This window comes from Phodopus roborovskii, unplaced genomic scaffold (genome assembly GCF_943737965.1).
Source record: "Phodopus roborovskii unplaced genomic scaffold, PHOROB, whole genome shotgun sequence".
Taxonomy (NCBI): domain Eukaryota; kingdom Metazoa; phylum Chordata; class Mammalia; order Rodentia; family Cricetidae; genus Phodopus; species Phodopus roborovskii.
In genome coordinates this window covers 9801670-9815652 of record NW_026126480.1, presented here as the reverse complement: position 1 = coordinate 9815652, position 13983 = coordinate 9801670, and the positions used below count along the sequence as shown (strand labels likewise).

At 37.1% G+C, this 13983-nt stretch overlaps 1 protein-coding gene across 3 annotated transcripts in view; it reads right to left on the bottom strand.

Moving 5' to 3' along the window:
• Positions 1 to 13983, bottom strand: part of Pak1 (p21 (RAC1) activated kinase 1) — a 90164-nt gene that overhangs the window by 19434 nt on the left and 56747 nt on the right. For all 3 annotated transcript variants that reach the window (XM_051192281.1, XM_051192279.1, XM_051192280.1), the window contains exons 7-9: positions 12826 to 13000; positions 10820 to 10883; positions 6991 to 7039 (exon numbers count right to left, since the gene is read on the bottom strand). In XM_051192281.1, the coding sequence (XP_051048238.1) occupies positions 6991 to 7039; positions 10820 to 10883; positions 12826 to 13000 (288 nt within the window). The remainder of the gene's footprint in view (positions 1 to 6990; positions 7040 to 10819; positions 10884 to 12825; positions 13001 to 13983) is intronic.

Here is a 13983-nt window from a genome sequence, read left to right as displayed (position 1 = left end):
ACAGAAATCTATTTCTCTTTACTATCTAGTATTCCTGTAGTCCCAATTCATGTAAACCAATGCTATCAATGCTGGCTTTGGAGTTGGATTTGGCTTTCCTTCTCTAAATTCAAGCATGTTGCTAAGATTAAATTCATAGTTTCTGCCTTATATCAAGAAGCTAATTGTAAGGCAGAAGAAAACAAAATCTGGGAACTCATTTGCTTATATGCAATTTTCTCTCTGAAATCCTAATTTTCTCATATACATTTTAATGCTTATTGTTGCCTTTTCCTATATGCATACCTTAAAACTTGAAAATTTTACTTTGATATTGATGTTTAAGTTTTCCACAAGGAATAATAATAATTCCTAACATCAATCTTTGAACTCTCGGGAAAGAAGATGGGGCCCCACTTCAACATTTCCACTTGACTCAACCTGATGCATCTGTACTACAAACATCACCCTAAAACCGGTTTGAGACTGTTTTGCTCAAGACAACTCATGACTAGCTAGCTGTAATGGTGTACCTTCTTATTACACCCTGGCCAGAATCTCAGATAGTACCACAGTCAAGCACAGTGACTAACTACATATGTCACAGCCAGTCCTGTCGAGAAAATTGGTTGCTAAAAATTTTCTTCCTATAGGATCCCATGGAGCAATCATCGTCCCATTTCAGCAGGAAGTAATCTTAATATAACAATGCCCCCTTTCCCCACTCTTGGCATTTAGGGATAGTATGGAAGGTGATGCTTAGACAGAGATATGGTATGGTTGGGAAAGGTATGGTTTAGATGGGATATGGGTAGATTAGTCTATCTTCTTGTGAATTATTTTAGTAATAGTGAGATATTAGTATTATAAAGCTTACATTGTTATAGATTCTTATATGTGGTATCCTATATAAAATTAAGTTTATTCCCTTCCCAGAATTGTATATAAACTGTATATTTTGTCATATTGTGAAAATCTCTCCCGTTATGATTTTTTGTACAATATCCTTACCACATTCTATGTATATATACTTTTACTTATGTTCAAGACATTTTTGTATATTGATACAATTTAGGATATTTTATCATGCTGCACTTCATAGTTCTACCTCTGGTCTAGACATTTCTACTCTACCTCTTCTTGAAGGATTTACATACATACATACATACATACATACATACATACATACATACATATATATTGCTTAGATATTTGTCCCTGCTTTACTCAGGGAAGTGTTATAACTAGATCCTGAGTATTATAGATTATCTTCACCCATGTTTCCTATACCTATGAGTTTAGTCAGACATAGATGCTTAATCTTCAAACACTTCATAGACCTGCAGAATATAGCAGTTAAATGTTTTAATATTAGTATTGTTCCTGACAGCACCATGCACCTTCCTGAAAAATGTTGGACACTGTTGTTTCTCCTTCTGGAGTCCATCCTTGCTTCAGCTATGGCCTCTTGGGCAAAGAACTGCCCCTACCTCAACCACTGATTTGGACATGCGGTCCTATGCCTATGTGCTTGCAGAAGACAAACAGAAGACTGCTGAACCCTGCCAAGTCAGGGTAAGACAGCCTTTTTACCTCCCTGCTTTTGTTGTGGTCTGTCAGGTACTCTAGGCCTTAGGCAAAACTGGCTGTACCAACATTGCTGTGAGACCTTGGGTGACTGTCCAGGTAGCATGCTGTTTCTGTCCTTGCTGTACCTTTTGGAAGTTGCCCATCCGCACTTCCTGCCTTCCCTAGTATTGTTATTTTCCTTCTCACATCTTTGATGAGGTTGAAGATGAAATTCAACTATTATTCTCTCTTCCTAGTTAGATTTATTAGGTACTAGACTTAAGCTTTCCAGTGTAGGACAACTCTATGGTAAACCCATTTCGATTTCACCCTAGGACTAGATAGTTAGGTCTTAAAGTTTGTATGTTCTCTATTTTCCTTTTCTTAGAGCATACTTGTTATTCACTGTTTTGTATATAGTTTTTGTATCTAGTCCAAATTTTTCTTTAGACTAAAGGGGGAAAGTAGTGAGATATTCACCTTGTCTGTACCTGTGGTATGCCCATTGGGGGTGGAGACAGGGCCAGATGTTACCTGGGGGAACTAAGTCTGAGGAGGGTGTTGGGGGAGCTCTCTTGCTTGCAGCACAGGGATAGGAGTACATCTGGAGGCATCCTTGGGACCAGGAACCTGCTGGTGTTCATCTGTCTATGTTGTAAGTTATTTCTCCCTGAATAAACATCTATTTGGCCTATTTGTTTCTCCTAATTCTTATTAAACATCAATAAAAGGTTCAAAGAAGTTAATTAAAAAATGAAGTAATAATAAGTTCTGAATATGGGGCTGGAGAGATGGCTTAGTGGGAGAGCATTCACTACTCTTGCAAAGTTCTCCAAACACATTGGGCAGCTCACAACCACCTGAAATATGAGCTCCAGGGGGTCTGTTGTCCTATGCTGACCTCTGCAGGCACCTATACTTACATCCACATTACCCCCCTCAAACACACAACAAACACACACAGACAGACAGACAAACAGACACACACACGGCATGGATAGATAAATCAGAGATTACCAAATTAAGAAAGACTAATAAAGGGGACAAGATTCCTAAAGCTTAAATGTGAAAAGAGGCTTCATGGGCTCTTTGTTTATATAAATTAAAATACCACTTAATCCAAATAATAAGGTATACTTTAGATTTCTAGGTATTAGGTACTTTTCTAAAGTGTTCATAAATTTGTTTTCTTTCCTTTTTTCCTTTCTAGAACTCACTATGTAGACCAGGCTGGCCTCAAACTCTCCCAACTGCTGGACTCAAAAGACCTGTGCCACCACACCTAGCCAAATTTGCTATCTCATTTACTTCTCTGAGGTATCTTGTATATAAATTTTTCAACAAATGAGGAAATTGTGATTCAGAGAGGATATGTGTCTTGCATGCATGGTAATTCAGTAGTAAAATCAGAAATAGTACCTTAAAAAGCTATTTCATTTGGTCAGTGACACAGGTCAGCAGGTAATGGGGTCCATTTAGCAGATGGAAAGAACAACTCTTTCAAGTTCTCCTCTTACACACATGTGCTGAGGCATGTACACACACACACATATACAAGCTACTTTAATTTATCCTAATATAGATTAGTCCTTCAACCCTATACACACTGGATGACTCTCTTCCCATTTGAAAGCAAAATTGTTCTTATTTGCCTAGAAATATTCCTCAGCTTAACAGTCAAGTTTCTCAATGTTACTTCCTACTGTACTCTGCTACATGTTCCATGTTCTCCCTGTCTTTGTTCAATATCACCTCTGTCTGGAATAGACTGTATCACTTTTACACATCTAAAAGCTTTGTATCATGGCAAAGGAAACTTGATTCTCAATCTTGCACGTGCGCGTGTTTCCCCCTTTTTGGAAAACCCAGTAAGATCATGTAATTCCTGCTACTTTGTATGAAGAATCAGGTATATATGTGTGTGCATGAATGTATCTAGACATTTCAGAGTTTTACTAAAAGCCTCAAAACCCCAATGTCAACCACAGGGCACAAGGCTCAACAAATATAGCTGCTGTTTAAAGAAAAAGAAGCAATAAGTTGATAAGTTCTTTGTTTTAAACACACACACACACACACACACACACACACACACACACACACACACACACACACACACACACACCCCTACATCCCATACAGTTACACTGTTTGCTAAATATTTATTCCCTAGAGACAGTCTCTCTTTTTCTCACTTAGTGGACAAGAATGTGAATGTCTAATAGAACTTCTTTCCAGAAGTTGCAATAGGAATGAAGAACACAGGTTGGAGTATTGGCTCAGGGTTTAAGCACTGAAGACCCAATTCATTTCCCAGAAGCCACATGGCAGCTAGGAACTGCCTAGCTCCAATTTCAAAGGACCCAATACCTTCTTCTGACCTCCTTGGGCACACACAAGGACACAAAGACACAAGGACATACTTTCAGGGTAAACACCTATACACATAAAAATAAGTAAAAATTTTAAAAAATGAATGACTCAAGTCAATATAATCTTCTGAAGAAGCTCAGTTAATTATTAAGAATAAAAATAATTCTTATGGGTCATCAAGATAGGTCAGCAGATGAAGGTTCTTGCAGCCAAACCCGGCAACCTAAGTTTGATTCCTGGAACCTACATGACAGAAGAACACCCTCAAGGTGTCCTCTGACTTCCTCACATGTGCCATGGTGGACATGATCAGCATGGTCATGTGCATGCATTCTCCCCCACCACTCACATTCTTTCTCTCCTACACACAGGTAAGTATAATTTTAAAAAAAAATTAATGATTTTATTAGGCATTTTGAACACTTCCATTTCTAACCCTAAATGAATTGTTTGGAAATGGGTTTCATTGTGGGTCAGGCCTTAGGTCTCACTGCATCTTTCTATAATGGTTGAGGATTGTCTTTTCCTAATAGCTGAAAAATGACACATTAATCTACTGTAGATATTAAGTAAGCTTTTACAACTAGGACTGGGGCCTTAAGAGTCCCTTTAGAGCTCCTGAGGGCAGCCTGGAGGATGAACTAATGTTTGTGAACCTCCCAGTAGTCATCAGAAGCGGCAGCATGGGAGAAGGCGAGCAGAAGCTAGGGTAGGACACTGAGAGTCACTTTTAGTCACTACTGATGGGCTCTAGAGCCCTGGGTAAATGCCTGTTCATCCAGGACAGTAATACCACTCCTATAAAAGAAAAAACAGAAACAACTGGACTTAAACCTAAGAAATCTAAGCTTTATATCTGAATGACAATTTCTGAACTTGACTAATCACCAGTTTTATAAACCTAAATCTCTTTATAAATATATTGAAAATAATAACATAACCATGATTGACCTACTCAAAATATGTTTTGAGTACTAAAACTTGACATGTCACTCACATATAAGTAAAAGATTTAAGCAATAAATGAGGCCAGCAATGAATATGAAAAGCATAGTAGTCACACAGCTGATAAGTACCCAGCACAGAACAGCAAGAATGATGACTGTGCTTCCCGCTATTCTTACCTCATCTAAGGCAAATCTAACAATCCTTCACAGTAATGTACTGCATTTTTAGGTACAGACACCGAGCTAAGACATGTAAGAAAACCGCCTACAATCATAATCAAAGCTCTTCTAAATAGGTTCTTTCTATCATACACATTACCTCTAAAAACAAGTTTGAAAAATGACTGATCTCTAATGGGAAGATTTCCCTGCACTAATGCTAACCTATCTATATGTGACAGACAAAAGTTTCCCTCTTCAGGATGGATAACACGCCCATAATCATTCACAAAGACTAAGAGCATCACTCTAGCCTCACTAGATTTATACTCCCTTGGGCAGGAAATGAGGCCTTCCTGACCACACTGCATTAGCCATCTAATGGATTTGTTTCCATTCATAGTTTTTTGACCACAAGACAAGCACACAGCAAAGTCAAGTGTTTCTTTCCTGTGGCCTGCTTCTCACACAGGCATCTCCAGGAACCAATCATCACCCTCTGTCTCCCATCAAGGGTTACAAGGCCCAAAGGGCCAGAAACATGGCAAGAGGCTCTGTTATGACTCTGTAGCCCTAAATACCCAGGATTTAATTCTAACTCAGACCCTGATCATTTGGGAAGAAAAGAGTAAAATGATTTACCCAAGGTAACAGAAATAACTTCAGGCAAGTATCCACATCTTTACATTTTCAATTAATTCTTAACTATAATAATGGTTTTATTTTTTTTGATACTTTTAATTATGTGTATTATGTTCATGTTTACATGTGGGTTTGTGCACTTTAAGTGTAGTGCTTCCTGAGACTAGAGGAGAGTGCTGAATCCCCTAGAGATAGAGGTATAGGCTGTTGGAAGACACCCAACTGAGGTTGCTGGGAACTGAACTTGAGTCTTTTGCAAAAACAGCAAGTGTTTTTAATTACTATGCCATCTCTCCAGTTCCTATACTGGTGGTTTTAAAAACTGACTTATTCTCACATACTATTAGTATTTGGCTTTTATACTTGTAAAAAGTTGATAAGAACCCAATAAAATATGTGCTATCCCTCTAGGATACCAGATTTTGATAATCAAAAATATACAAATAGATTCAAGCAGCCTCTCTCAGAGAAACAAACTTTATTTTCATTCAAAGAAGTGGTTCCTCTTTCAGTTTCTGAGTTCCAACAATTTACTAAGAATTTCTCCAAGGTAGCTACTAACTACAACGACCTGTCAGCATTCCTGTTTTGTAGCCAACCAAGGGTAGACTACAAGGAGCCTTTAATTACTTGATATTCCCTTCATGGATTCCTTTTGCTGATCTTGGGTCAGTGGGCTTTATCAATAAGGTCAGCATTCTCATGGCTTAATAAAATAAGGACAAAAAGATACCTTCAAATAATCAAGGATTCCAATGTCCAGTGGGATCTGAAGCATAGAGCTGGAAGCTACTAGATTAGAAGCTGACAGCCATGGGTTTAAATCTCCTATGGCTAGGCAGATCAGTAAGATCTCTCAGGTAGCATCCACCTTCTTTATACTTATACCTCTGACTTTACTCTTTCTCCTTGAACAGTATTGCTAAGTTCTATCAAGTTAACTACTATTTCTCAAATCTACTTACTTCTACAACATCATCTCTCACCTGGAATTATCCTGGCGTACATGGCCCATTCTTCCTCCTCTGACCTGCTCTCTATCTTTGGTAGCTTTTGTAAAAGTTTTAAGTCTCATATGAGTTTCCTACTTGAGCCTAGCCTGGTACAGAAAGAAACTAGAAATGTCACTGAGCCAGAAAGAAAGAAAGAAAGAAAGAAAGAAAGAAAGAAAGAAAGAAAGAAAGAAAGAAAGAAAGAAAGAGGGAGAGAGGAAGAGAGGGAGGGAGGGAGGGAAGAAGGGAGTGCATAAAATTAACTCCAAATTAAATTAAAAACAAATACTGTAGAAATAAAAGTGCAACAGTTGGTGATGAATATTTACCTCCTGTCCTGTGGCTACGTCCATTGCAGTATACACCGTGCCTGAAGCACTGAAAAAAGATAAGAGGGAGACAGGTGTTAAGTGATATAGTATTTGTCTATGCAGTTTTACACACAACCTGGAAATATGTTAACAAGAGCAGCAAAGATAAATCCTCCCTCTGCAACCCTCCCACTGTCACATTTGAAAGGCAGTGTGTGGTAGTAAAGAATGAAGGGCAGAACCAATCTAGAACTGATACTCTGTCTGATCTCAAGCAGCTTATGATTCTGAACTTTACTTATACACATATGTAAGAGTTAGTTCATGTGAGGCACTAGACCAAGTCCATAAAATTCAGAAGTATTCAAAGACATTCATTTATTATACCTGCTTGGCCCCCTCTTTCTGCTACCTTTGAGAATTTGCTTTCATTTCTTGTACTTTCAACTGGGAGTGAGGGGATAGGAAAGGGAGACCAAGGAGAATTCTAGAATGAGGCAGGAGAAATGGCTTATATATTTACTAAAATATGGACTTTTAGAGTATCAGTAATGTTCTCTTTATTGACCTGGATGTAGCTTACATTTGTGTATTTACTTTTTGAAAATTCATTGAGCAATATATTTATGTGTGTGATTTTTAATTAAAATTTACAACTAAAAAATAAAAAAAAAAAATAGAACTAGAGCCTATTTTGGTGGCCCCTGCCTATAATATTGTAACTCAGTAAGCCAAGGGAGGAGGATGGGCAAGATCCTAAAAAGAAGTGGTAGCAGAGGGTTGCAAGGAATTATTCTCCACTTTTAAGACTATATTCTACAGTTAATCCCTAAAAAGTATAACTAATTTTTAAAAAAACTATGAAAATTTGGTCAACTCACAGTGAAGTGCCCAAAATAATCCTGAAATATCCTTACCCACCTTATTATAGGATACCTGATACTTTAAAATCACACTTTTCAAATCACAACTAACCAAAAGGGTTTCATTTTTTATGGTTTAAATGAAATGAATTTTAATTTTTTTTCAAAAATATGATACTGTACATACTTTTCCAAATATATGTACTTCTAGAAAATCTGAGGTTATTTCTACCTCACTCTCAAAGTAAGAACAACTCCACGGAAGACATGAACATTTAGGCATTTATATACAGTCAAACAAAGAGATGGGGCAAGTGAAAGAGATGCTGGAAATAATGCTACACAATGCCTAAAATCACAAATCTTGTGTATGTCTACGTAATTTGCAACACATATTTGTAGCTATACACACCATATGTCATGTATTTATGGTGCAATTTGTAGACATTTTTAATTCTGGTCTTATATAAGATGTTCCCAGCAAATCCTGAAATTATACTTCCCACAAAAATCAGGTTAATTCAAGAGGAAAAGACAGCTGGACGTATATCTCCAGCTAGAAACTATGGTCACCAGTTCCCTAACTACCACTCCTTGACAGCCTAGCTACATGCATGTAAAGTATAATTATAAAATATTGGCTATCAAATGACTGGATATGTTCACTGGTAGCTATTTCTTCAGTGCCTAACCATTCTTGCCTAAAGATCTTTAGTTATAGAATGTGTGTCTATCTTCCCTAGCCCTCTGTGTTCCTGTCAATTTACACCATTCTTTTTTAAAAATGATTTTCAGATTTTAATTGTATAAGTATTTTGCCTACACGTACGTATGTTCACCATGTGTGTGCCTGGGTAAGTCAGTGGTAGAAATGAGATTCCATGCAACTGGAATTATGAACATATAAGCTACCATGTAGGTGATAGGAACCAAATCCAGGTCTTCTGTAAGAACAAAAAATACTCTAACCAGTGAGTATCTCTAGCTACCATATACATATACATATACATATACATATACATACATACATACATACATACATATATATATATATATATATCTCATCCTTAAAGGGCAAACATATTCAAGTCTCAGAGACTAAACATTTGGGACCACGTCTTCCACGTTTACAAAGTTTTAGAAAGCTACATGAGTAGACTAGGTAATACGTCATTATTCCTATCAGAGATAAAAGATCAGACAGTGTAACAGTCTTCAGGTCTTAAAAAATGAAGCAAGTCTAAATTCTAACAGTACTAAACCAGTACATCAAACTGGTGTGGCAATTTTTAAAATTATGGAATACAACATTAACAGACCTGTGAAATTAACAGACCTGTGATATAAATCAGAGGACATCTATGAAATAAAGCAGAGAACATCTATGGATGTTGTACATCTATGTTTTTAAAAGGCATGTTTCAGAGGAGAAATGCCCTTAATCTATAATCCTCCAAATTTATAAAGTTCAAACCCAGAAAAGGAATCTAACTAGCTGAAATTTGCCTATGTATCCTTTTTACTACGTTCTTAATAACTCAATTTAATTACCTAAAAACAAAAATGTCATATATATGATTGAGGTAAGCAAAATAATTTCTTCTCAATGTGTAATCTATCTTCTACCAGTTTGGACTCACAAAGCATTATATCTAATGAGAAAGCCACTTTAATCAGGAAAAGTGACATCTGCTAAGCCAAAACTAAAACTCAATGTAAATAACAGGTATAAACTACAAAATGATATGCAAAATATCACCCCTTACCCATATTTTACAATTCCCTAACATATTTTCAGAAATTCCTGTTAGCCTAAGAAAATGAAAACAAACAAAAAATTCAATTAATTAGTAACAACGTTTTTGTTCCATTGAGAGCCTACTATGAACCAAACTTAAACTTTTCAGTTTCTTTTAAATATCATGGTTTTTTTTTTCATATAGAGGGTGCAATTTGCCTAAATTTTTCTGCATTAAGTTATAAGTATACAATTTGATTTTTACATATGCACATAACCTATGTTCACCAAAAAGATCTTTGCAGCATTTCCTCTTTCAAAGAGCCCCCTGCCATGGGTGTTGGGTCCTCTGGGAACTGGAGCTGTCAATGTGGTTGCTGGGAATTGAACCCATGTCCTCTGGAAGCGCAGCCAGTGCTCTTAATCACTGAGCCATCTCTCCAGCCCCAACATTCCCTCCTTTTTGTTTTACTTGACCTCTTCCCAGATGAAAGGTAACTTCTATATTATAACTCTTTTGTGCCTTTATATCTCCAACTGACTTGAGATCCTTGAAGGAAGAGATTGTGCCTAATTCATAGCCATATTCACACTCCTCAACATACAAAACTCAGTTAAGATTTGCTGAGTTTACCAGGCAGTGGTGGCACATGCCTTTAGCCCCATCACTTGGGAGGCAGAAGCAGGTGGATCTCTGTGAGTTTGAGATCAGCCTAGTCTACAAGAGCTAGTTCTAAGACATCCTCCAAAGCCACAGAGAAACCCTGTCTCAAAAAACCAAAATAAATAAATAAATAAATAAATAAATAAATAAAGAATTTGCTGAGTTCAATATACTGAGAGGGCATCATGTGGTTTGTAGAGATGAAACAGCCATGAATTCTGTCATCCGTTTAGAAAAATAGGTCCCATCCCATTATTTGAAAGTCTGTACATCTGAGACATAAATTTTATATTAGTGACAATAGGTCTCAGTTCCAGGGCAAACAGGGTTAGCATGGAAAATCAGTTATAGTTTTTGAAGCTGTTTTTATGCTAAGAAAATAGGTGACTTGTTTACTCTTGCTGCTGGGGTATGGCCAGATAACAGCACATCTCTCATATAAAGTATAACCCCACAAAATTTGGAAGTCATTCTAATATAACAGGTGAGGCAAAGTAAAGAAAGAAAAACAAATAAATTCATATATACCCATACATACAATTTTAAGTCATTTCTCCAAGGAAACAGAATGCCCCTACTAACCCTTGTCCAATCTTCTCAAACCGTGTATACTTCTTCTTAGGATCGCCCACACTCACTATGCTACCTTTGAAAGAAAAGGAAACATGAATCATTTTGTTCCAGATCAAGATACATAAGAGATCCCATGATTCTCTTAAACTCCAAAGTTGACAAGTTTTAAAGAACTGTGTCCAGTTCCCCAAAAGCATTCTAACCAGGCCATTAACTTTACTCCAATAAATCCCAACCAAAAGTTTTATTTATGTTCCCCCACACCCCACCCCATCCCCTACCCGCCTTTTTTTTTTTTTTTTTCCAAGACAGGGTTTCTCTGTGTAACAGTCTGGCTGTCCTAGAACTCCCTTTGTAGACCAAGCTGGCCTTGAACTCACAAAGATATGTTTGTCTCTTTCTCCTAAGTGCTGGGATTAAAGGCAGGTGCCACCACCGCCTGGCCACAATCAAAAGTTTTATATCCTTGATTGTATTTATTCATAGTAACTTATTACAATTCTAAACTTAATTCATTAGACATTTACTCATTTGTTACATACCAAACTATATGCTGAGTGTTAGAAATAAAGAGGAAGATGAGGTACACTTAAGACAGTCATTACTCTCAACAAGCATCAATGTAATGAATGTGGAAAGGATAGGAAACAGAAAGAGGCATGGAAACAGACAGGAATGGCTTCAGAAAGGTGCTATCTGGCTTGATTTTTATTATAAGCACAACTTAGCTAGTGTAATAAAGACAAGAGAGTTCTAAAGCAGGGGATAGTTTAATCAAAAACACAGAAGCATGAGAGAGCCCATGGGTCTCACAGCAGTATTCCTGAGGCAGGGAACTGCAGCCCACAGCAGGAAGAGGGTTCCTCAAAGTCACATAGAAAATTGGTGCTGGAGCTAAGAGTTTAGATTTTCCATTGACATCTCAATCACTAGGATCATACTTCTCACATATAATATTATGTCCTTTAATTTAAAACAAATCAGGTTTAAGTATCATCATTTCAAAGGTGTGATGGGGGAAGGGGGCTCAAAAAACAGCAGAAAATTATCCAGGCCATTATGCTTTCTATAACACATTGTATTACCATGAGGGGATATTCTGGTTTAGGGAACAAGAGTACATATGATTAAACAGATGCCAGAGAGTGGCTTTTACTTCATCATAGGTGAGTCCTAGCAAAGTACAAACAAATAAAAAAGGTTAAACAAGAATTATTAGGAAGAAATAGGAAGCTGCTAAAACTAAAGAACCAGAAACCTCAGCTTTAGAAAGCAATGTGACATACAAGCTGATCAAACCAGTCATGTCAAATCTTTTCAATGATTTGCTCAAGCCAATAAATAAATAAGCAAACAAAAAATTTTAAAAATCAGCCTATGCCTGATTGCACAAGCCAATATATTCTATTTACAAAATCACAGCTTGATCTAACCTCAGCTGTACCACTTTGCAACTCTATGATCTGGAGCAGGGTATTTAGAATCTTTGGGTCTTAAAAACTTTAACTACAGAAATGAAGTTTATCATCAGTATCTTCACAGAGTTACTATAATAAAGTTTTTAAACATATCTTTCTTTCTTATTACTTGTTACACAGTGCAAGCCCATAAAACATTGATTTCTCTTGTCTTCTTTCTCTACACCTACAATGGCAGAGCTGTCTTCTCCTGAGTCAATAGCAAGTATCAGCAAGAGCACTCTTTTCACCAGGTATAATCCATATCTCAATCTTTCTCCATGAAATATTCTAGACTATTCACTAAATAACAGACAGCTATTTGTCCTATCTATAACCCTAAAAGTGAGCTGTCCACATTCTCTCCGAGAGCTGGTGAAACACAGAAGGGGTCGAAGTTTAGATGATGAGCAGTACAGCCATAGTCCTGGTACTATGTACAGCCAACCACGCACGTGGCCTAAACCTAGGATCCAGGTCTTTACAGTAGCATTCCACGTCAATGACTGACCAGTCACAGACCAAAGGAAGGTTTAAAAAAAGCTATCAAGTGCTTACGTAATTTCTCCAAGATCTCCTCATCAGACATTTTAGGCTTCTTCTTCTGCTTTTCAGTATTCCGGGTCAAAGCATCTGGTGGAGCAGTGTTATTCTCAGTAGGTGAAATGGGGGATGTAGCCACATCCCGAGTTGGAGTAACAGGAAGTGGTTCAATCACAGATCGTGTATATACCTGCATTATCAGTGGGAAATTTTGGCAAAGCCAACTTTTTGTTAGTATAGTAGAATCTCTTGTAGATATTATAGTTAGAATATCCTCAGGAACCTCCCCTTCCCAACTCATTCTTTCTCTTATATGTCAAATCTGTATTATCCTTCCTTTGAGCCCCAGCCCATTTGCCCTGAGTAAAATGACCTTCCTTGCTCTCACAATACAAGAAGGGTTAGTGATGGCCTTAGCATCAAAATCACCCGAAAAGGGCTAGACAACTCAGTAAAAAAAATTGGAGGAGATTCTATCATTTGATGTAAACCTCCCTCACTCATGATACTCTGTTTTTTCAAGATGAAATGATCTCATAATCAACCCCTGAACACTTCCCAACACTTATTTTCTATGGAATTATTCCTTCTTGAGCTGTTGAGCTCTTACCAAGAACTAATTACTCTTATGCTTCAAGGGTATAGTAATTTAAAACAAACTTGGGGACTTGATGGCCTGGGTTTAAATCTCAGCTCTCATTACTATCAATCAGGTTACTTCACTTCTCTGTGCTTCGGTTTCCTTGTCTATAAAATGGTAGTAATACCTACCTTATTTAAAAATAAATCAACATGTATGAATGACCAGAGCCATGCACAGCCCATTGCATTTTCTATTCACTTGTTCATTTAACAAATATTTGCTGAGAATCTATGGTAAGCCTAGCTCACTGGCCTACTCATTCTGAGGAAGGAAGTAAGAAAGTAATTGCTACAAAGGCAAAAGAGAAATGTTATCAAGAAAGGAGCCACTACACACTACTAAGATTAAGAAGAAAGTATCCCCACATTATACTTCCTTTTCTAGAAGATGTTTTCAGTATTTATCACACATTTTTATCACTAAGGAAGTCATAATTATTTTTTGACTATCTATAGGGTCTATCAAGATATAGAATATACTTTATTCCTCCTTGAGTCCTCTAACTAATCACTTACCTAGTAAAAAGCAAG